This window comes from Ostrea edulis, chromosome 9, assembly GCF_947568905.1.
Source record: "Ostrea edulis chromosome 9, xbOstEdul1.1, whole genome shotgun sequence".
Classification (NCBI taxonomy): Eukaryota; Metazoa; Mollusca; class Bivalvia; order Ostreida; family Ostreidae; genus Ostrea; species Ostrea edulis.
In genome coordinates this window covers 52986834-53010206 of record NC_079172.1, presented here as the reverse complement: position 1 = coordinate 53010206, position 23373 = coordinate 52986834, and the positions used below count along the sequence as shown (strand labels likewise).

The 23373-nt window shown below is 34.9% G+C and overlaps 1 protein-coding gene across 1 annotated transcript; it reads left to right on the top strand.

Moving 5' to 3' along the window:
* The first annotated feature begins 2909 nt into the window (after nt 1–2909).
* Nucleotides 2910–21849, top strand: LOC125660065 (degenerin deg-1-like). The gene is made up of 11 exons (XM_048891911.2): nt 2910–3595; nt 4503–4583; nt 5248–5339; nt 6108–6271; nt 6457–6546; nt 8396–8507; nt 8835–8952; nt 9295–9352; nt 9913–9995; nt 11871–11952; nt 21387–21849. Exons 1-11 carry the CDS (start codon nt 2910–2912, stop codon nt 21615–21617), a joined length of 1797 nt encoding a protein of 598 aa, XP_048747868.2. The 3' UTR covers nt 21618–21849.
* Nucleotides 21850–23373: the final 1524 nt, after the last annotated feature.

Here is a 23373-nt window from a genome sequence, read left to right as displayed (position 1 = left end):
TCTATAAAGAATTCATTGCAAAGTGTTATTTTGTAAATACCTTTCGCGTAGCTGCATAAGTACTATCTACTTTATAAATCAGTTAATTCCCCAATCGACCAAAACAAGTTTGATTCATTTCATAGCATTTACAATTTCACAAAGATATTCGCAAAACAATGAAATAATTGAAAAACTGTTTTCTAAGAGTATTTCTAAACTAAATAACACCCTACATACATTCCTTGATGAGACAAGGAACTTACGCGCATTAAATGTTTTGTATCGCATAAAGTAAAAACAAAAAACGCGGTCTTTTGTTAACGCGTTAAGCATAAATCAAGTCTGTACAGTTTCAGGCATACATATGGTCTTACTTTAGTTTCCAAAATGTCTTAATCATCAATTGGCTGTCATTTGGATATGTGTTGCAGGTGGCCGAGTGACATATGTATTTGCTTTTAACAGTATGCCCACAGATTCTAAACCAAATATTTGTAGTTGGTTGATTGGTTGTATGCTGTTTTTAAGCGTCTCTCTCGAGAATCGTTCACTCATATGGAGACGTCAACATTCCCGGTGAAGGGCTGCAAAATTAAGGCCTATGCTCGGCGCATACGGCCTTTGAGCAGGGATGGATCTTTATCCCGCCACACCTGCTGTGACACGAGGCTTCAGATTTTGCGGTCTCATCCGAAGGACCGCCCAATTTAGTCGCCTCTTACGACAAGCAAGGGGTACTGAGGCCCTATTTTAACCTGGATCCCCAAGGGAATACTTGTAATGATAGAAGGGATGCCAGATATCCATATGTATTTACATTTTAAAGTGTTTTCGTCCGTGTTAAAACTACGAAATAAGTATTACGACTATTATGTCTCTTATGGATCACACTCCTTTAACTCGTTGGGAAAATGGGCTAGATGAGAACTATATAGCTGAAATAGCCTCGTAAAAAATTGTTTTTGCTTTCTTTCGCAAATATTTTTTTTTTTATAAATTGCTTATGTAAAGGTGAAGATAACAAATGGTGATCAATCTCATAACTCATGTAAGGAATACAAAATAGAAATTGGTCTAACGTGGATAGAGGCGGGATCAGGTGTCTAGGGGTGTAAGCATCTCCTTTCGACCTGTCACACCCGCCATGGACCCTATATCATATAAACAGAGTAATCCGTAGTCTGAATCAGTGTGCCCAGAACGGCCCAACTATTGGTGTGAAACACGGTAGACAACATTTGACACAGTGTCTGCTTACCAATTTGAATCGAAATACCTATATGTTTGTTTTATTTACTACATATCATAATAAGTATTAAATGACGTGTATACATGTCTTCTGGGGTAGCGGGTGAGGCTTGCATACGCATTATTCTTTCCAAATGAAGCTGACAGAGAGACACTGCTGGATTCAGTGAAACCTCCATCTTTTTTCCTTACGAAAAAGTTTAACTGCTGTGAAAGAGACAAGCCAAATGTATTGTGCCTTAACAAATTATACCAGACGTGGTGTGAATCAAATGTGGATTCTAAAACAAATTAAAGTCACAATTTTTTTTCGAGTCAACAACATGAAAATGTATGGCAGTGTTTAGATATAGATCACCTAAGTTCTTGTTCTTCCAACTATAGTCCAGCTGGATATGTCACTACCAGTTATGTCAATATAGTTGAAAACGAGAACTTAAAATCACTTACTTAGAAGGTCTTTATTTCAGAGAACCCCGGTCTTTCAATTGACAACATAACTTTTATTATGAACTTTGTCGAACATTATGTCAGACGATGGGCTACAATGTTGATATGAAAAACTTTAACTTGATACCTTGTTAGAATGACGGATAAAAAGTATAAGAGGAATATCAAAATCACGTATTAGACGCATTAAAACAAAAGTGCGTTCCACTTATCCTTCTGTGTTTAGTAAACATTAGGTCTAAGTGAAAAAAGAATCTACATATAGATCATCTTATGCTTCTACCACCTATAGTCCAGCTGGACATGTCATTACGGGTGATGTCAATATAGTTAAACATGAGGACTTGAAATCACTTATTTTAGAGTAATATTCCGTGTTGACCGGTCAAACCTGTCATGAGTCTTGTATCTCGATCAGGTAAACGGAATAATCTGTATGCATGAAAGGCAAATATAACGAACAGTGATAAATCTCATAACTCCTATAACCAATACAAAATAAAGAGTTGGGCAAACACGGGTCCCTGGATATACCAGAGTTATAGTGGATCTGAGGGATGGAGGGTGTAAAATAGTTTGAGACACTTCTCCTATGTGGCTTATCAGAGTTCATAATGTCTATGTTCCTGCTCATGTTTTTCTCTCCATACCATGCATTACATTAAGGGGAAGAGGTTTCATTTGGAGCACTTCCAATGTGGGAAGCTGGGGAGACATTTGTTTTTCATAAAAACAATCTCTAGTTTATGTATATACCTGTTGATGAGTACAGATTACTTTATTTTTGTATTGATTAAGAAGTTTAACCCCTTATTTTTGGTGAAAAAATCCTAGAATATCCGAAAAATAGCCTTTATTCATGAAGAATTTTGCCCTTAAAATGGCCCTTATTCACAAAATGTCACTTGAATGCCTATATACATGTATTCTGATTAAATATTTGAACTTTACGAATTGTCCCTTGCAATAAAACGTTCCAGCTATTGGTTTACATCCTTAACTCATGATAGAAAAACTGCAAATTTGATTTACAGTGCTATGAATGTTGACACTGTGGAAACTATTGTAAAGTTCACTATAGTTTACGATAGGAATGTATGCTAGGACTGTCATGGTGGAGTCTTACTGACCTTGTCTCAATTCATGATTATATAGATATCTAGCATATACACATGTAGAATATGATATATACGGACTTTCCATTTCAACTTTTTGTCAATTTGTAGACTATGATCGATCAAAAGAAATCTAAAGGAGAAAAGTATTCTTCTGTGAAGGACGTCTTGCATTCTTTGATATCACAATCCAGTTTACATGGATTTCCCAGAATCCTCTCCTCCACACATTGGTATCAGAAGATTCTCTGGACGATCCTGGTGTGTGTGACCTGTGGATTCCTGGTTTACCAACTTTACCAACTCTTTTACGAGTTCAACAACTACCCCACCAAAACCAAAGTCTCTATCAAGAGAGGAACTTTACAATTTCCTGCCGTTTCTATTTGCAACATGAATCCGGTGAAGAATTCCTCGTTAGCTCTTATTGATGGAACTGAGTTCTATAAGGTTATGACACTTGACCCAAATGAGATCAGTGTAGATATAGAAGTTACTTATGACCAAAACTTAGAAAATAACAATTCTTCTGACAGTTTCGATCTGAATGAGCACAATTCAAAGTCAGACTATGAGTACTATTATAATCCGGAAACGAACAATGGAAGTTCTGGAGATTATGAGAATTATGATAATGACTTCAGCTGGGCGAATGACATCACTTTTAGTGTAGACGGGTCAAATATACAACAGTCATTGGATGATTTTGCAAATTATATCAAAAGCCTAAATTCTTGGGAAGATGACGAATGGAGTGAAGACGTCAAGAAGTTTAGAACACTCTTCCAGAACCAGTCCAAGTAATTAAGCATCACAGTACACTAAATATTTTGTGGCTATCAAATTTCGTGTTTTAATTTGCCAAATTGCATAAAAAGAAGTTGATGGACATTCACGATTTCCTTTGTATAAAATTTGCTAAGTACAAAATGTAAAGATTAGATGTCAAAATGTAAAACTAGATAGCAAAATTATAAAGATTATATATCAAAATATAAAAATTAGATATCAAAATGTAAAGATTAGATATTAAAATGTAAATATAAGATATCAAAATGTAAAGATTAGATGTCAAAATGTAAAGATTAGATATCAAAATGTAAAGATTAGATTTCAAAATTGTAAAAATTAGATATAAATATGTAAAGATTAGATGTCAAGAAGTAAAGATCGTATATCAAAATATAAAGATTACATTTCAAAATTGTAAAGATTAAATATCAAAATTTAAAGATTAGATGTCAAGAAGTAAAGATCATATATCAAAATGTAAAGATTATATATCAAAATGTAAAGATTAGATTCCAAAATTGTAAAGATTAGATATCAAAATGTAAAGATTAGATATCAAATCGTAAAGGTTAGATGTCAAAATGTAAAGATTAGTAAAGATTAGATGTCAAAATGTAAAGAGTAAAAATTAGACATCAAAATGTAAAGCTTAGATATCAAAATATAAAGATAAGATATCAAAATATAAAGAGTAAAACTTAGATATCAGAATGAATAGATTAGAGTTAAACATGTAAAGATTAGATGTCAAAATGTAAAGATTAGATATGAAAATGAAAGCTGATCGCTAACATGAAAGATCCAATCTCGGATTAGAAATCTTCAGACAACTCCTTTTTAACAAACCTATCTAAATATTACGATAACTGTTAATATCTGCAATAATATTTGCCAACATTGTTTTTTTTTTTCAAGAGAAACCCGGAAATCCCTGGGACATTCTATCCAAGATATGCTGTTGACCTGCGCCATCAACGGGAAGAAATGTTCAGCAGAGTAAGCTGGTTGTTCCTGTTGCGAACAGTGACGAAATTTTATTTCAAGTATTATACAATAGATCAAACAGATTTATAATGAATATAGCAAACCGTCTTAAGACTGTCAATATCTACCTTCTGTACCGGGTTAATTCCATAGATTGATGTGTAAGCATTCTTGTGCAAATTTACGATATCATAATGTAATACCTTAATCATTATATATATATATATATATATATATATATATATATATATATATATATATATATACACCCTGACGACACGAACACTGATACATATACACCCTGACGACACGAACACTGATACATATACACCCTAACGACACGAACACTGATACATATACACCCTGACGACACGAACACTGATACATAAACACCCTGACGACACGAACACTGATACATATACACCCTGACGACACGAACACTGATACATATACACCCTGACGACACGAACACTGATACATATACACCCTGACGACACGAACACTGATACATATACACCCTGACGACACGAACACTGATACATATACACCCTGACGACACGAACACTGGAATTTTTCGGGACCTTTGGTTATACATCATCATCATCTTTATTATTTGCATTATTATTGTTATTAACAGTATGCTGAGGTACAGTATGCATCTGTTTTCTCTCTTCAGAAATTTCACACTGTTCCAAACTCTAGACTACGGAAACTGTTACACACTGACCAATGATTTGTTCGTCACCAGGAGAACGGGTCCTCTGAACGGTAATTCTGTATATATAGAGTCAAAATAGCATATAGCACAAGTCCAGCCAATCCACTATTTCACATACTGCAGAATCAAAATAATATATAGCACGAACCCAGCCGATCCATTATTTCACATACTGTAGAGTCAAAATAAGATAAAGTACGAACCCAGCCGATCCATTATTTCACATAATGCAGAATCAAAATAATATAAAGCACGAACCCAGCCGATCCACTATTTCACAACCAGCAATGTGTTTCCTGTCTTTTGCAGGTACCACAATGGTTGATTGAAGAATTTCGTCTTTTAAAGCTACCATGAATTATTGCTTTTGTTTTATTAGCACTAAAGGCACACTGAGGTAGATTTACGTGATGTAGAACCTGAAAAGCAAAAGAAACAAGGGCTTAGACGTGCTAATGGTTTTATTGCTCTGTGATTTCCAGTGTGCAAAATTTAGTTCTCTGTGACATCTTTCAATAACATTTTCTCTCTCAGAATTTTCATAAGATCAATATTGAAAAAGTTCCTTCTTGATCAGGTCAAAACTGGGCACGAAGTGTCTGATTTTGATTTTACTCGATGAATGAACTAAAAACTTTAATGACCGGGGTCAATACATTGCTTACATGTCATGTCCTTCATCCATAAGGTTATGAAATGTATGCACATGCCATATGATGTTGAAAGGAGAATAATTCATGGGTGAACGCTATGTATGTGAAAGTGTATAATTAATTTTTTTTTTTTTTTTTTTTTTTTTTTGCTATTCATTGCAAAAGGCCTACAGATGATATTACAGTTGGAGAAATTCGAACACATAGAACACTATGTAGATGGTTCTGGTTTTCGACTCGTTCTACATGAACCGGGAACCTTCCCTTTCCCGGTCGCCGAAGGCTTCACGCTTAGCGCCGGTTATGAAACTACGATTGGTATGAAAATGGTATGTGGGACAGAGACATGATTTTTGTGTGCTCACGATTTTCTAGCACCTGTATGTACATTTAAGTACATCATGAAACAGCTCTCTTTCCTTCGTTCAATTATTTATTGAATATTTCATAGAGATGAAAGTGTCATTGCATATACATATAATATTTGACGATGTATTGTATAATTACCTATTAGGAGCAAGTGACACGTGCAGGTCCTCCATATGGTACCTGTGAGGAAGGGGACAACTTCTTTAAAACTTATGGAATCCGTTATACTACGACGGTTAGTACAAAACATGTTTATCTTGATATCACATATGTTCTGCCCTGAATGGTGTATGCATGCATGGCTATCATTATGTCGCAAATGATTTCTAATGTTCTTTCCTTGTATTTTATACAAATACATAATTCTTGCACTGTTTAATTCCGCTGGGATTTTTTGGAAGCTAGTTATATGCAAAATTCTACTGAATGTAGTCCACGTCTGAGACATGATATTTAAGAAATGAAGTATGTCGGCGTCAAGCAATTCATACCCTCATGTATTTTCAAATATGAAATCTATTTCTTTTATCTACATTCTACTTTCATTTCTGTTGGAATTTCCTGACGTTAAAATAAACTACTATATCTATTCAAATTTACACGTGCATTGCAGCGCGTTAATATGGAAATGGCTATCGGTAAAATTAGTAAAGATATCAAAGACAAAAATATTGAAAATGTAAATATATATATATATATATATATATATATATATATATATATATATATTACATTTTTTTAAATATTGTCTTGCTTCACATATTGTCTTACGGCAAGTGGGGCTCGAACTCACGACCTCCATGTTCGCTTTGTAACCAGGACGTTGCGAGTTCAAGTCCCGTTCGCGTCACTACCGTGTCGATCGTAAGACATAAATTTATATAGTGTTTGATCCTTTACCAAACGCTCGGCATCTAGAGGTGAGAATTACATGTATGGTGCACCATCAACGTAAACACAAACTCAAATAATTGAAGATATCTTTAATTATTTGAAGATATCAATTTATTTGATGCTAATAAAGATCTCTTCAAATAATTAATGATATGTTCAATTCTGAATTCTCGTTGGCATTAATTGAAATGTTGATAACATTAATTATTCTGCGGAATTGATGCGCGCTATAATTGAATAATTGCTCTCTTCAATTGAATTAATGATATCATTAATTTAATTGATGCGCGCAATATTTCTTTTAAATTTAATTAGATATATCTTCAATTCAACATATATCCACAATGAATTAATGATCGCTTTCATTGAAATATTGCTCTCTTTAAAAGAAATGATTAATTCCTTATACAAAATCGTTGTAAATGATTAAAAATATCTTCAACCATGTTTAACTGAATTAAAGAGATCATCAAATTATTTATATCGAGCTTCAACAATTGAATTTTTCAAGCACTAATTCATCAATTGAATCGATGAGAACAATAACTGAATCGATGAAAACAATAATTGAATCGATGAGAGCAATAACTGAATCGATAAGAACAATAATTGAATCGATGAGAACAATAATTGAATTGATGGGAACAATAATTGAATTGATGGGAACAATAACTGTATCAATGAGAACAATAATTGAATCGATGAGAACTATAATTGAATTGATGAGAACAATAATTGAATTGATGGGAACAATAATTGAATTGATGAGAACAATAACTGTATCAATGAGAACAATAATTGAATCGATGAGAACTATAATTGAATTGATGGGAACAATGACTGAATTGATGAGAACAATAATTGAATTGATGGGAACAATAATTGAATCGATGAGAACAATAACTGAATCGATGAGAACAATAACTGAATTGAAGCGCGCGCATAACTGGATAACAGATGGCGTTGTTTATGTACATTAGGGGTTATAAACATGTGGTATATAGCAGTCGATATACATGTAATTTGTATACGATGTAAATAATTATTATGTAACTGATATTCTTGTTCATGAAAAAAATGGTAGAAAATATGTCCATGTAAATATTTTTGACAGTAAGTTTGCCTTATTTAAATTCTAGTAAAAAGATGTTTTGCTGAATTTATTTGTTTGCATGCCGTTTTATTTGTAGGCTTGTCTCCACGTTTGCAGAAATAGGAAAGTGATGGAAATATGTAAATGCCGACCATCGGAAACAATCGTGGACATAAAGTTCATGGACATATATATAACACTGCCAGTTTGTTCTGTTGGTTTGTTATCATTGCTTCTTTCTGTTTGTTTGTTTTACACCCCATTCAATATTTTTCAGTCATGAGCTCTAGGTGATTACCACGAATTTTGATCTATTTCTGGTACTTATAGTTGTAGCAGTGGGGGGGGGGGGGGGGGGGGTCTTTAACATGTCAACACCTACTACAACATGGGGGTAATTATTGGGAGTCGAGACTTCATTGTACAAAGACGTTACTTTACTTTGCCATGTGCTCACATGTTACATGTGTAGCAGCTACTTCGACAGAGTAAGTTTAAAAAAGTAAAATGCTATATCAGCGTAAATTTTTTAACAGGCGCAGCACTTGTCAATGATAGTTTGAGAAAGGATAATAAGATGAAACAATGCGAGGAATTCATCTATTATGAAATCGAAGAAAACCACATTAACTGCGGCTGTGCCACTCCTTGCAGGTTTGATTCTAAATCTAGAATTATGAAGAATAAAAATATGGTCTAAAGCTATGGTACTATGTAGTTGACAAAAATCATATCATGGTGTGAATAATTTGTGAAAGTCCTCAATTTTGCTCGCAAAACAGAGATATAGAAGTATATTTTGTAAAACTGTATCAAGTCGTCTAGTGCTCTAGGAAAGTGTTATCTACGATTGTATTTTTATCGACGTTCAATGATCAGAATCTATACAGACAGCAAACGTCGGAAATACTAATACATGTACATGTACTGTGGTTTAATGTTTCATCAAAGTTATGAGATTGATCACTATTCGTTATCGTCACCTTTCATTCACAGGCAAACGTTATACCAATTCACTTCCTCTGGGCGGGTCTGGCCAGCAGAATCATTTCTGGTGGGTGTCTTGGAGTGCAGCTAGTATATTTCACTTCAGAAGCTTATTATTATTATTATTATTATTATCTGATATCTCATTTGAAATCTATGCACGTAGTTCTTGATTTGTGTGAAATCATTGTTGCGGAATTTTTAATTTGAGTATTGATACGCAATAAAAATTCTAACATTACTTCTATGAAACAGAAGTTGGTGTCATTCATACCGTAGTAACTGTTCCAATACCTCCTACAGCATGGTTTCAATTCACACTCACAGGTTTCCGAGATTACTCTTTGTACATACGTACTACGCGTCATTTTGTGGCATACATCCACATCGTTTGATTTGTATCTGAATATCGTCTTGTACATTGCATCACTATTGTGTTGATTCCGGCTTTATCGCAATTCAATTTCATCTCTTGTGAAGAATCCTGATTCAGTGACATGTAAATTCGTTTTACTTAGCAAACATTTTCTGGGTCAACAGTAATTTTTACTAGTGTTCTTGTAAAATACCGATATATCACTGTCTTTTACAGTAAACGATCTTGTTTAATAATATTTGTATTTGCAGAGAGACGAATTGTTAGATGCAATGTGCAGGAATCAAAATCATTCTCATTGCATCCAATTTATGGAGGGGAATTTTGATTTCCAGTAGTGAGTTCTTCTCTTTATCTCCCTTTTCTCTCAATCAATTTACGATTTCTTGCACGTTAGCAAAACTGGGCGAGTACCAATCTTATAAAGATTATCGAAATTAACATTACACACACTTGATTTTTCCTTGACTATCAGTGAGAGTCGATAAATTCACACGCAAACCTATCTCTGTATCAGTCATTAAAGATTAATATCTACTCTGAACCTACACTGTACTTACTATCTTAAAGAAAACACGCCCATTCACATGTACATGGCTGTGTAATCCTGGCAAAAGTTAAAACTCTTTAAACTCTGAAAAAACTAAAAGCAGTGGAATCGTTGACAAATGAAATAAAAATGATTCATCTGTATATCACATGGTGCGAAGTTTGCGTGAAAAAAACCTATGATATACATGTACCTAAGATTTTGTCGGTTATGAATCTTAAGACCTGTACTAAATATTGTTAAAATTTAATACGTTCTAGCAAATTGTGTATGTAACAGGGTTTCTCCCAACAACAATAACTAACGAAACGCCTGTAGGGTTCAGGTCTCAATATATATATTTATTCGGACACAGTGATTGGACTTGACAGAATATCACTAAAGATAGCCCTGAAATATGATAAAACAACGATATAATACTAACTTAACAATCAAAGCCTATGCTAAACGATATTTAATCCTACTGATTTCCATTAAGATACGTTTATCATTTAAGGGAGATAACTCTAAAGATACATCATTTTGCAAAATAATATTTCTCCCGTGAATATTCATAAAAAGTAATTAATGAAATAAAACAACAATATTGCCATACCCTTCTATGGGAAGAAAGTAAAACAGCTCGGAGAATATTATCAGGATTCAAGAATTGACTCTATAATTCATTAAAGTACCATGTATGTACAATGTAAAATCACTTTCATAAATTAAACTAAATATCTAATTGCTCATTATGAACAAAATCATCAAATACTTTTGATCTATGTAAACTGATTTATATCACCTTACAATATAGTAATATATAACTGAATTCTTTAATCAATATAAGAGATGATTTTTACTTATTCATTCATTCTTTCGGTCATTTAGTAAAAGTGCAAATGGGAAGTTTATATTGCAAATATACAGAATAGACTTTTAATTAACTAGTATTATTAGTATAAATATGTTACTTACCAGAAATCAAGGATTTTGTAGTCTGTTGTCAGTATTAAACTCTGTCTATTCAAATGTATAACTAGCTTCTGAATAATATTAATACTGCTCAAAACTGGCGGTAAAACTATAGAACCGAGAAAACCAACCAAATGCAACTTGACAATTACTGACCAAGAAAAACCCTTCATACAAAATGACCACACTCAGATCCATGACCAAAGCCCCCAAGGTATATAAATTGTAAGTGTACCTTTGTGTAGTGGTGTAAATAAAGGGGTGGATCTAAGATGTAAATATGTATGAATATAAAAACATATTTGTCAGTAATGGATTGTCAAAACTTAGTACTATTACATGTACAAAATACCTTAATCCTCTCTTCATTTGAATTAATTTGAAGAAGTTATTTTTCACTCGATAAAGTTACGATACAGAGTAGAGGTCCTCTCCCTCGACGGTTAAAACTTACAAACACAGCCTTCAAAATGTTGGGCACGTGTACATATACTATATGATACATGTACGTGTATTGAAATTTTTTATACAACTTTTGGTAACCTTTATTTGTTGGGTTTTTCTCAGATGGGGAAAATTGTACGAAACTATTGAAAATTGACAATCAATGGTACTCGCCCAATACAGTATAAAGCAGACTGTATCTTTGTTTTGTCGGAATTCATGTCATTCATGTATATATGATAGTATTGTTTACATTATTAGCTACAAAGATAACTTTTTAAAGTTGGTCATCTATTATGAAGACCTGAACTTCGAAGAGCTAACCGAGGAACCGTTATATGACGTGAGTTTCATATTGCCATTCCATTATATATATTTTTTTCATTTATCAACTGTGATGCAGACTGTAGAGTTCATATGTCAGTGATGAATACATCAGACTGTAGAGTTCATATGTCAGTGAGGAATAAATCAGACTGTAGAGTTCATATGTCAGTGAGGAATAAATCAGACTGTAGAGTTCATATGTCAGTGAGGAATAAATCAGACTGTAGAGTTCATATGTCAGTGAGGAATAAATCAGACTGTAGAGTTCATATGTCAGTGAGGAATAAATCAGACTGTAGAGTTCATATGTCAGTGAGGAATAAATCAGCTGACAGTGCTTGACACAATGCCAACACACAGTCTAGTAGTTGTACAAATGTGACTTATTACAAAACACAGTCTAGTAGTTGTACAAATGTGACTTATTACAAAACACAGTCTAGTAGTTGTACAAATGTGACTTATTACAAAACACAGTCTAGTAGTTGTACAAATGTGACTTATTACAAAACACAGTCTAGTAGTTGTACAAATGTGACTTATTACAAAACACAGTCTAGTAGTTGTACAAATGTGACTTATTACAAAACACAGTCTAGTAGTTCTACAAATGTGACTTATTAGTTTATTTCGTCTCGCTTTCTGTGGTCTTTCAACACCCAAATTTCTGTAGACAATCAGGAACAAACCTAACAGTTTTGTCGAGGACCAATATGTTTAATAAGCAATTATGTATAAGGAAAAAAATACAATCGAAAACACATTCAGGTGTAACGACGAAAAGTGACCCCCGTAGAAAATTGACCGGGGGTCAAATTTCTACGTAGAAAAATGATCTTCGGTCATTATTCTACGGGGTTCACTTTTCGTTGTTACACCGGGCGTCATGTTGCAGTCGAAATTGTGTTTCTCGAAATGTAAATTAGATTTTAGGCGCAGTTTGCGTCAGTCTGGAAGTTTGGGTCAGTCTGGAACGACGTTCAGATATACATACATCCGTGCGCAGTTTTTGGAGAGTAAAAAAAAATTACAATATGTCCCGGTAAAGTACAGTATCCCTAGATGACTAAATTACATGTATCTGATCAAGATATAGGGCTAGCGCTCACGGCGAGTTTGACCGGTCGACAGGGGATGTTTGCTCCTCCTAGACACCTGATTCCACCTCTGGAGTGTCCAGGTGTCCGTGTTTACTCAACACTTTACTTTGTATTCCTTATAGGAGTTTTGATTGATTGATTATATATATATATATATATATATATATATATATATATTGAGCGGGACGCTCGAGAATATTTCACTCGTATGAAGACGTCACCATTGCCAGTGAAGGGCTGCAAAATTTAGGGCTATGTTCGGCGCTTACGGCCTTTGAGCAGGGAAGGGTTTTTATCGTGCCACACCTGCTATGATTCTTGGCCTCGGTTTTTTCGTTCTCATCCGAAGGACCGCCACATTTAGTCGCCTCTTACAACAAGCAAGAGGTAGGAGTTATTAGATTGATCATTGTTTGTTATCTTCGCCTTTCATGTGCTAATACCGTCAAAGATAGTACACACCCCAAACCATGACCCGACTTCACCGGCGGTTCTGTTATCTTCTTCACCGAGGCACGGATCTAGCCATTATCCGCCGTCCCTCCGTTTTGATCAGACTTCAGATGAAAGAAGAGAAGACAATAACTTTACTTGAGTAGTTTTGTACTATGAAATATAATTTTGTTCGGCACCACGCTCTCCGTTTAATCCTGTTCATATTGCTGGTGTACATGTACAATTTCTTCTTCACGAGTCTTCTCTTAAATCCATGGAACATTTATTTCCAGTTTAAGTCCATTCGCTTCTTTTTTCACTTGTGTCCTTTCATTTAAAGTGGCTCATTACACCCTGAAATAGTTTCTCAAATCAGTACGAATTGATTTAATCATAAAATATGTGATGATATATAATAAGTATATGTCAAAAAGGCAGAAAACATGCAAATTTGGATAAAAACATGATTTCAAAAACGTATTTCAACACATATGAACAAAAGACTCTGGCGGATTTGAACTCAAGATCTGCGGTTCACCAACCCAATATGTTAACCACTGAACTACGACGATAGACAAACAAATCGATCTATACAAATAATTTCACAAAACATTTAAATCGTCATCTTGTGACGTAGTGTCATATAGGATATAAGCTTTAGTGTAGTGATCTACCTTAACAGGTAAGTGATATTGATCATTTCGGTTCTTTTTCCTCTCGATGTTTAACAAGGGCATCAGTTGTTTGTAAGTCCGTTCGTGACTTTTTTGGGGTCTTCCACTCCGATGGTCGTTTTCGTCAATATACCTGAGTTTGAATCGGTTAAAAGATTGCTGAACAACAGATGGGTTAATATCTAACATTTCTGCATTGATTTTTTTGTCTATCCCTGTAACCCCCTTCATCTATTATAAGAATTACCGTTTTCACTTCAATATTCAACTCTTGAAGTCATATTGAAAATAAAGGACCGATAACTGTGATATTATTTTGATTTTCGAAATTTGCTTAGAATAACCTTCAGGAATACCGAAGTTAGTTTATTTTGTCTAATTACGTTGGTACATGTATTGTGTATATTCGATTTTTCATTTACTCGCATATATGTATATATACAAGTGTGAGACCGAGATTATTTATGTGAGACACCTACCGTATGCAAATGTTAGTCGTAAATTGTAAACATTATTTTAGTGATGCACAAGGAACATGTTTCAATCACTATTAAGTTAGCTATTTCCAAGCAATATAGAACACCTAAATATAGACTGAATTCTTTGATCATGGATGTTGCCTATCACAAGCTCTTAAACCACCACTGGTCATGGATGATATTCCTTCCAAATCGTTCCGCCAGTTCCTAATCTCAAATTTACAAACAAAGGAATATATGCCGTCAACATAAGCAACATTCTTCATCATAAAAGAGTTAGTCGTGTATTCCAACTTATTTGAAGTTCAAGTCTACACCTAGTATTTCCTACAACTATACTTCTACTATTGCATCCAAACTTTCTAATTATAAACAAACTTTACAGTGTATAGATATAGACCATCTTATACTTAATCCACCTACGTGTTCTTGTTCTTCATCTTCTTTCAACTATAGTCCAGCTGGACATGTCATTTCTGGTGATGTTGATATACAATGTAGTTGAAGATGAGAACCTCAAATAACTTATTCTAAACGAACCTAGATACAGAGAACCTCGGTCTTTCAGTTGGCGACAGGGGTTTCAAATCTATCATGAATTCTGTTGGGGATTGTGCCGAACGATGGGCTAAATATGAAAAAGAACTTGATACATTGTCAGAATGGATTAAAAGTGTAAGAGGAATATCAAAATCTCGCATTAGACATATTAAAACAAACGTACGTGCCATCTGTGTTTGGTAAACCAGAAATGGTAAAAGAATTAGATAGGTTACATGAGGAATATGTTTTGGTTCCAGTTGACAAGGCTTGCGACAGCATTGTCTTTGTTTGTAAGGCTCATTATTACAACGAGCTTGGCATTAATTCCACTTTTGGTAATTGTACTTATACTCCAACTGCCCTTTCAAAAGATGAAATTCTTCAAAATCATGCTTCAGTTTTGGACACATTTGATATCCCAGTCAATGGGTCGAATGAATATGAATTACCGTACTTATATTGGATTCCTAAACTACATGAAAACCCTTACAAAGAAACATTGCTGGATCCAGTAAGTGTTCTACCAAGCCCCTATCTTTGCTCCTGGCGGGGGTATTGACAGCTGGGTGGGGGGAGGTTTCGGACTTGCTGTGCGACTTACGTATGCCAGAAGTACCGAAGTGGCGTGAATCGGATGTGGATTCTAAGAGGTTCTGGGGAACTTTTGGTAAACTTGAGGTCGCAAGCCTTTCTCGGATCGACGGAATCAAGGCGTATGGCTTTTCGGCACTTTGGACGACTGTTCCTCGCAATGGATTGGGAACATGACGTTTTGACATCATGAACAGTTGCTTCTTCGACAGGGGTGGAGGACGGAAGTGTTCATGTCTGATGATCGGTCGTCCAAAGGATCATTTTGTTGGACAACGTTCTGGTTCCGCGAGCGGATGCTCTGGGGTTGAGATGGGAAGTGTGCTGGGGTTCCTCGTTGGCGGTGTCTTCATTGTCTTTGGTGGTCGGGTCTTCCGGCGGTCTGTTGCGGTTTTGCTCCTTTGTTGGTTGACCTGTTTTTATATTCATATGGGGACGGAATTTGTTCGAGAACTTCTGTGTGGGTGGAGGGGATCTCTTGTTTTGGCCTTCAGTTCGATACTTAGACATATTGACGACGTTTTATCTATTAACAATAATAACTTTGTATTCATTCATATGTCGATTCGATATATCCCTGTGAACTCGAAATAAAAGACACCACAGAGTCGTCCACTTCTGCTTCATGCTTGGATATTTTGTTGAAAGTGAATATTAGCGGTAGACTGTCGGCTCAACTTTGTGACAAACGGGATGGTTTCTGCTTCTCCGTCGTCGGCTTCCCATATTTGTGTAGCGGTGCTCCATTGTCGCCTGCATGTGGTGTTTTTGTCTCTCGGCTGGTTCGGTTCGCGGGGGTTTGTTCTGCGTGTCGTCGGTTTTTGGATCGAGGCGGACTGCTGGCAGGCAGGTTGATGGTGCAGGGGTTTCGGCAGACTCGTTTGGAGTCAGCATTTCGCAGATTCTTTTGTCGTTATGCCAGTATATTTGTCCCAATACGGCCGGTCGTTGTGTCGAGTGTCGAGTGTCGTCTGGCGTGTTTCGTGCCGGTTGTTGGACGTTCTTTGCACACTGATTAATCTTAAGAGATATCTCTCTAAATAAGAGATATCTCTTTCACTTAGAGAGATATCTCTTTCATTTAGAGATACATCTCTTTCACCTAGAGAGATATCTCTTTCACTTAGAGAGATATCTCTTTTACTTTTAGAGATATCTCTTACACTTAAAGAGATATCTCTTTCACGTAGAGAGATATCTCTTATATTTTAAGAGATATCTCTTTTACTCTGAGAGATATCTCTTTTACTTTGAGAGATATCTCCTTCACTTAAAGAGATATCTCTCTAAGAATTCCTAGAGAGATATCTCTCAAAGTATAAGAGATATTTCTTTAATCGTTGAAAAAGAGATATCTCTCAAAGAGAAAGAGATATCTCTTTCCAATAATTTTATTAGTTTGAATACTTAAGTACTCCTCCCTAAAACGAAAGCCCGCCGAAGCAAATCTTACCATGATGGCTGGGGTGTTGCTAAAACGCGGAACGGAAAATGGAACGGAAAACGGAAAATATATGCAATAATGTCATGAGGAGGTCAACATTTTGCAAAATCAAAAGGCTTATTTTGAACAAGGAATGCAGAAATTACAGAGAGAACAGAAAGTCATCCTCAGAATCCACCATTTCATATTGATACCTCATACTAAAGCATTATTATGTATTTTTACACGGTGTGTTTTGTGGATGAATGTACCAACAAGCGCTTGCTTAATATTTTGCATATAGTAAGTTTTAATAAAAAATATTAAGCAAGCGCCTATTGGCACCATCTTTTTCCCCGGCTTTGTCACCCCCCCCCCCACCCCAGATTTTGACAGTATGTTGTTTCACAAATGAAGAAAAAATAAATAAGGTAACATACTGAAAAAGACTTGAATTATAATGTATTACTTTATTCTGGCTGGTATGGTAAGAAAAGATTTTATGACCCCATCCAATAAATAAAAGGTGCACCCCCCTCTCCCGAAAACAACATTGTAAAAGATAAAATAATTCTTTGAACAATTTTCCCTAAACATAGCCTTTTTAAATCGAACGTGCTTTTAATCGAACTATATATGTTTAAGATAACTGAATTTGAATTTAGTTCTACACCTGGTACAATATACATTTATGCATCAAATCAAATTTTAAAGCGAACGGGTCCGGTGAAGAAAAAAGTTTTGCCTCATTTGGGATGAATCTATGTGAAAGTTCGTACATTTACCGATATCCTGTGGATTGGTGTTGAAACTTAAGAGATACAGCAGGAAAGAAAGATTGAAACAAAACCAATGTTAACTAGGGTGAAGTTTACAACCAATAGTAAGAGGAATTAACAGATTTATTTCATAATATATGAAGTAACTAAAAACCTAACACAGAATTTATGCTTGAATGGAATTAAAAGTCCTCTCATTATTAATCCAAATGTTAAGCTATACAAGTATTTAGTTTAAAAATTAACTACCAGAAGTCCTCCCTATTTAGGATTGGAGTGTTGCGGTTACTAAGTCTCCTGTTCGTTAAAAAATGATAAATCAGACAAAAGATGTTTAACTTGTTGACTAAATAATATCATGAATTATAATTGTTTTATACATATCACACTCCTTGTTGTAAGTACACACATACACGGTATTATGTGTAAATACGTGTACATGTGCGTTAATGACGTTTTGCCACCGGAGGGGAGGGGGGGGGATAAACCACGCGTGGTTAGGTGTCACTGCTCGCTTACACCTCTGTCATTGCCGAAATTTCGAAATTCTTGTAAAATGCCTTGTAAATTCTTATACTAACGTTTAACATAATTCGATTAATCAATTTATAATGCAAAATTTTAAGATAAAGTTGTTTTATCGGTTGTAAACAATTCCCAAATTGTTGATTTTAATCAAAATGGACCCCACCCCCCTCCCCTGATTTTTACCGTTATCTTATCTACATTAACCATTCTAATTCTTAAATTTTGTTCCGTTTCGTTTTCCGTTCCGCGTTTTAGCAACACCCTGATGGCTGCAATCCCGTGGGAAGATTTTGCTTTTTACCGCATGTGAAATGTATACATGTACAGGTAACACAAAACAAAGACAATAAATTGATGAAATATGCGAGCTAGACTAGATTTCGCCTCTCGGCAATTTGACAATGTTACCCCAACCACCTCTTCAACTTTTCCCGCCATTTGTAGGCTAGAAGTATTTTGCTTGGTTAAAAAATAGGGTTACATCATTTCACTGACAATGCAACAGGGAGAAGTCATTATGATCACAGGGGGAAAAAATCTAAAGAGATATCTCTTTATATTAAAGAGATATCTCTTTTTGAAAATTTAAAGAGATATCTCTCTAACTTAAAGAGATATCTCTTTAAGCAAATGAGATATCTCTTTACGCTTGGGAGATATCTCTTTCTTTTTGAGAGATATCTCTCTAGCTTTGAGAGATATCTCTCTATCTTTGAGAGATATCTCTCAAAAAGAAAGAGATATCTCATTTGCTTAAAGAGATATCTCTTTAATCAAAAGAGATATCTCTTTTGTTTAAAGAGATACAAAAGAGATATCTTCCTAGCGTAAAAAGATCTCTCTCTAACTTACAGAGATATCTCTTTAACCAATAAAGATATCTCTCTTATTTAAAGAGATATCTTATTTTATGAATAAACAGTAAAAGGGCTTGCAATAGAGTTAATCAATGATGGTAATTCTGAGAGACATCTGCACAATCTGTATGCCAATAAAGGAAAGGCTGATTCTTTCAAAGAACTTTGCTTTTGGTTGTTTATATGCTCCCGCCATAAAGTGGTCGTGGTAAATAGTTTTACCCTTGTCCGTCTTTCCACTACACACAGTTTTCCGAACTTTTTTTTCTAAACTCCTTGATATATTGAATTGATTTTATGTATGCAGGTGTATATTGAAGAGTTACAGATCGAGTTTGAGTTTTGTTCCTGTTGATTTTTTTTTATGGGGGTACAGTGTAAATTACCGTTACGACTAATTTTCTGGACTTTTTTTCTAAACGCCTTGAGATGATTGACTTTTTGTAGGCAGGTAAATATTGATCAGTTAGAGATCGAGTTTGAGTTTTGTTCCAGTTCGTTGATTTTTTTAATGGAGTTTTGGGCCTTTAACGTTGAAAACTTACTATTACGACCAGTTTTCCGGACTTTTTTTTTTTTTTTTACACGCTTTGAGATATTGAACTGATTTTTTGTATGTAGGTGTATATTGATGAGTTACAGCTCGAATCTGAGTTTTGTTTCGGTTCGTTGATTTTTTATGGAGTTGTGCCCTTTTATATATATTTCGATGGATTTCCTACACTTGCCTTTACTGCAGCGGACATTAGTGTTGTACCGACACATTTAGTTTAGTTTTTTTTAAATTTGGTTTTTTTCCGGCCCCGGTGAATAAGAAATCGTATTGTGAACCCAGTTATAAAATTATTGCAACTTCTCCGCTTGCCGGAAAAGCACGAAAATGGTATTCTACACGAAATTCCTTATTGTTTTCTCATTTTTAAGATTGGAAAGCTTGTAAAGTTGGTGCATGTAAGTTGTTCGTAAATTAGATCAGCACTAAATTATTCCCTTGCAAAGACCAGCATTTCCACCAATGAAAATATTGTTTTTCACATCATGTATTTTCCACCATTTGCGATTAAGAGGAAATACACAGTCCGGAGACAGAAAGAAATTTCAACTACATGTATATATACCGTCTTCCACGAAAGACGGTAATGAATATTATGAATATTCAGGATTCCATTCGGAACATATCAGAACTTTTCATAAGATAAAAATCAAGACGTTGCTAGGTGTTCCAAATAGTTTGGTTCCTCAAACTGATGTGCATTTTTGCAGTGAATCAGTCAATTTACGATGATTTTAAATCGACAAAATATATTGATTTACTTTAATCATTAAAGGTATAACAATAACCATAGTTAAGTGACCTAGGACCAGATTATTTGAATGACGTTATAATAGTAAACTGATGCTTAGAGCGACGTTACAATGCATTACAAAATCTGAACCGTGAATAATTTGCAATGTTCACTTCTTGTGGGGACATTTCTTTTTTTTTTCCATACAAAGTGTGTTGTTTTAGTCAATCAGGAGAAGAGAGAGGGGGGAGGGGCAGTAAAACGTGTAAAGTAAGGACAGACAGACGTTGTGAGGACAGAATTGCACTAGGAGGACCAGAAAGTGTCCTCACAATTACGTCCTCATAAATGTGACCTACAGCATGTGAAAGATGTAGATACAAAATATTAGCTTAGTGAGGACAAGTGGTGAGAGGACATGTCCTTACTAATAATCTCTCTCGAAAACTTTTTTTCATAATTCGAAAGAGAGTATTAGATAAACTTTCATAGGTATTCCTATAGCTATATACCTCACATAGTACTTTTTTGCCTTTAGAATAAGATATGTGCATATTTTCTTCTACACATTGTGAGGGCGTCCTCACTTTGTAGCTTTGGTCGGAGAGAGAGAGAGAGAGAGAGAGAGAGAGAGAGAGAGAGAGAGAGAGAGAGAGAGAGAAAGAGAGATGTCAAACATTTGATAATTCATATAACAGGGTCCTTGTCGCAACATATCAATTTATTCTTAATACACGTTTGACTTCGTATTTCAGGGATTCAGATTTTTGTCGGACATCGGAGGAACGATGGGTCTCTTCCTGGGTGCTTCGCTTCTGAGTTTTGTTGAAATTATTCAGCTTTTGGTGGAGCTCCTTAATTATCTACGTCGCAAATGTTTCAAGAACAAGAACTCCAGTATATTTGTAGAATCGACGAAAGACACGACCGTCGTTGACAACATACATGCATTTACAATGACTAACGACAAGAGAGATAAAGTATAGAAGCATTCCCTGCATACTGTGAGGAGGAAGAGAATTTTGTTATTCATTTATTTGTTTATTTTTATCTATTTATATAAATTTTTAATTTTATTTTGCACACTTTCAATCAATTAAAGCTTCCTATGTTCCAATGTGTATTAGAGTTTGATAAATATATCAGTACTACGGTATTATATGAATAAAATGAAACAAAAAACATACACACAAAAACCTACAGTTGTAGGGATAAAATTACAAGTACAGTACATGTAGTTTTAAGATACAGCCGGTCTTTTTACACACTTTCTTTGCGAAACCAGTGCTAACCACGTGACTGTCATTAGCATAACACGTGCTATTGTTCCACGCGGATATATGCACATATACACATGATCTAGCACAATAACCAATACCTACACACTACAGTTACTTTCGATCGACATCTTTGTTTTCTTTCCGACCACGTGCGAATAAGGCGCGCGCGATGCATGCGAACCGTACCGTTCAAGAAACGTACCGTACCGTGCAAAAAACGAACCGTACCGTTCAAGAAGCGTACCGTACCGTTCAAGAAACGAACCGTACCGTTCAGAAAGCGTGCAGGATAATATTATGCAAACCCCGCCCCCAAAAGTGTACATACAGATATGCCAACCGAAGCCATTAGTTAAAATTCAACCTCCTCTCATATGCCATGAAATCAAATGATTTACATTATTATAGGTTATAGTCTTTGTATGGGAAAATATGACGACCGAGCTTTTTGGCGCGTAGACGGACCAAGCTTGCGCGTAGACGGAGCGAGCTTGCGAGGTCCGTTCGCGACAAAAAACGAGGTCGTCATATTTTCCCATACAAAGTCTATAACCTTTTTATTATATACTTTCAATTTCATTTAGAAACCAACAATAATTTTATTTTTAACAATTTCTTTATTGGTTTAACTGAGTGAAAGATGAAAAACACGAACAATTTGAAATTAATGGCGTAGTGTATTGATTGTGACGTAATGTTTGCGGGCCGGAATGTTTCCGGGCATATATATCTTGTGATATATGCCCGCAAACTTTTAAAGAAAAAAGAAGAGATGAAATTGAAAGTATACAATAACATAAGTTATTGTATAACGCCATTATAATATACATTAGAACATTGTATCAATATCTTACGAAGGAACATATATTTTTCTTGCCTATCTTCTCGTATCGCGTCAAAGGAATTGAACCAATTATTGTTGCTTAGAGTTTCAAAATGAAAGCGCATTTATGTTAATTACAGAATATATACCGTGTTTTAAATCATTCCATATATGATGATTTGTCTTTTTCTTTTAACTTTTTAGACCTCATTTTCAGAATACAAGATTTGATAAAAAGCAGACGAACAAAAGTTAATCTTGAAATGAGCAATAAATATCATAGACGAGTTGTGACACATTTGTCGTGCGTCGTTGATTTCAACTTGCGCTGTATGTGTGGTTCATTCTTTTTTGGGTGACATGAGAGAGAAAGAGAAAAACCTCTATATTCCCGCTAGAGGTATAGTAAATAAATAGTGTAATGAACAAGTTATAAAGTGAGAAATTTCAAAAGTCGCAATATTTCAAAATTTTGACCATTTCGATTTAATTTCTTTTCAAAATACATTTGCACGATGTATCATTTCTCTAAATTGCATTGAATTTGAAGATTTCAGCCGTATATTTAATATCAACAAATAAAGTTTTTAATTTTCATAAATATATCTTTATTTTAAAAAAAAAATTAGAACGTCTATC

What these genes read in the sequence shown, in the direction of transcription:
- LOC125660065 (XM_048891911.2), top strand. Translation starts at nt 2,910, where the DNA reads ATGATCGATCAAAAGAAATCTAAAGGAGAAAAGTATTCTTCTGTGAAG. An exon ending in GGCCAGCAGAATCATTTCTG is followed by an intron (nt 9,353 to 9,912) that starts GTGGGTGTCTTG and finishes TTGTATTTGCAG; the next exon opens with AGAGACGAATTGTTAGATGC. An exon ending in GAGGGGAATTTTGATTTCCA is followed by an intron (nt 9,996 to 11,870) that starts GTAGTGAGTTCT and finishes TTACATTATTAG; the next exon opens with CTACAAAGATAACTTTTTAA.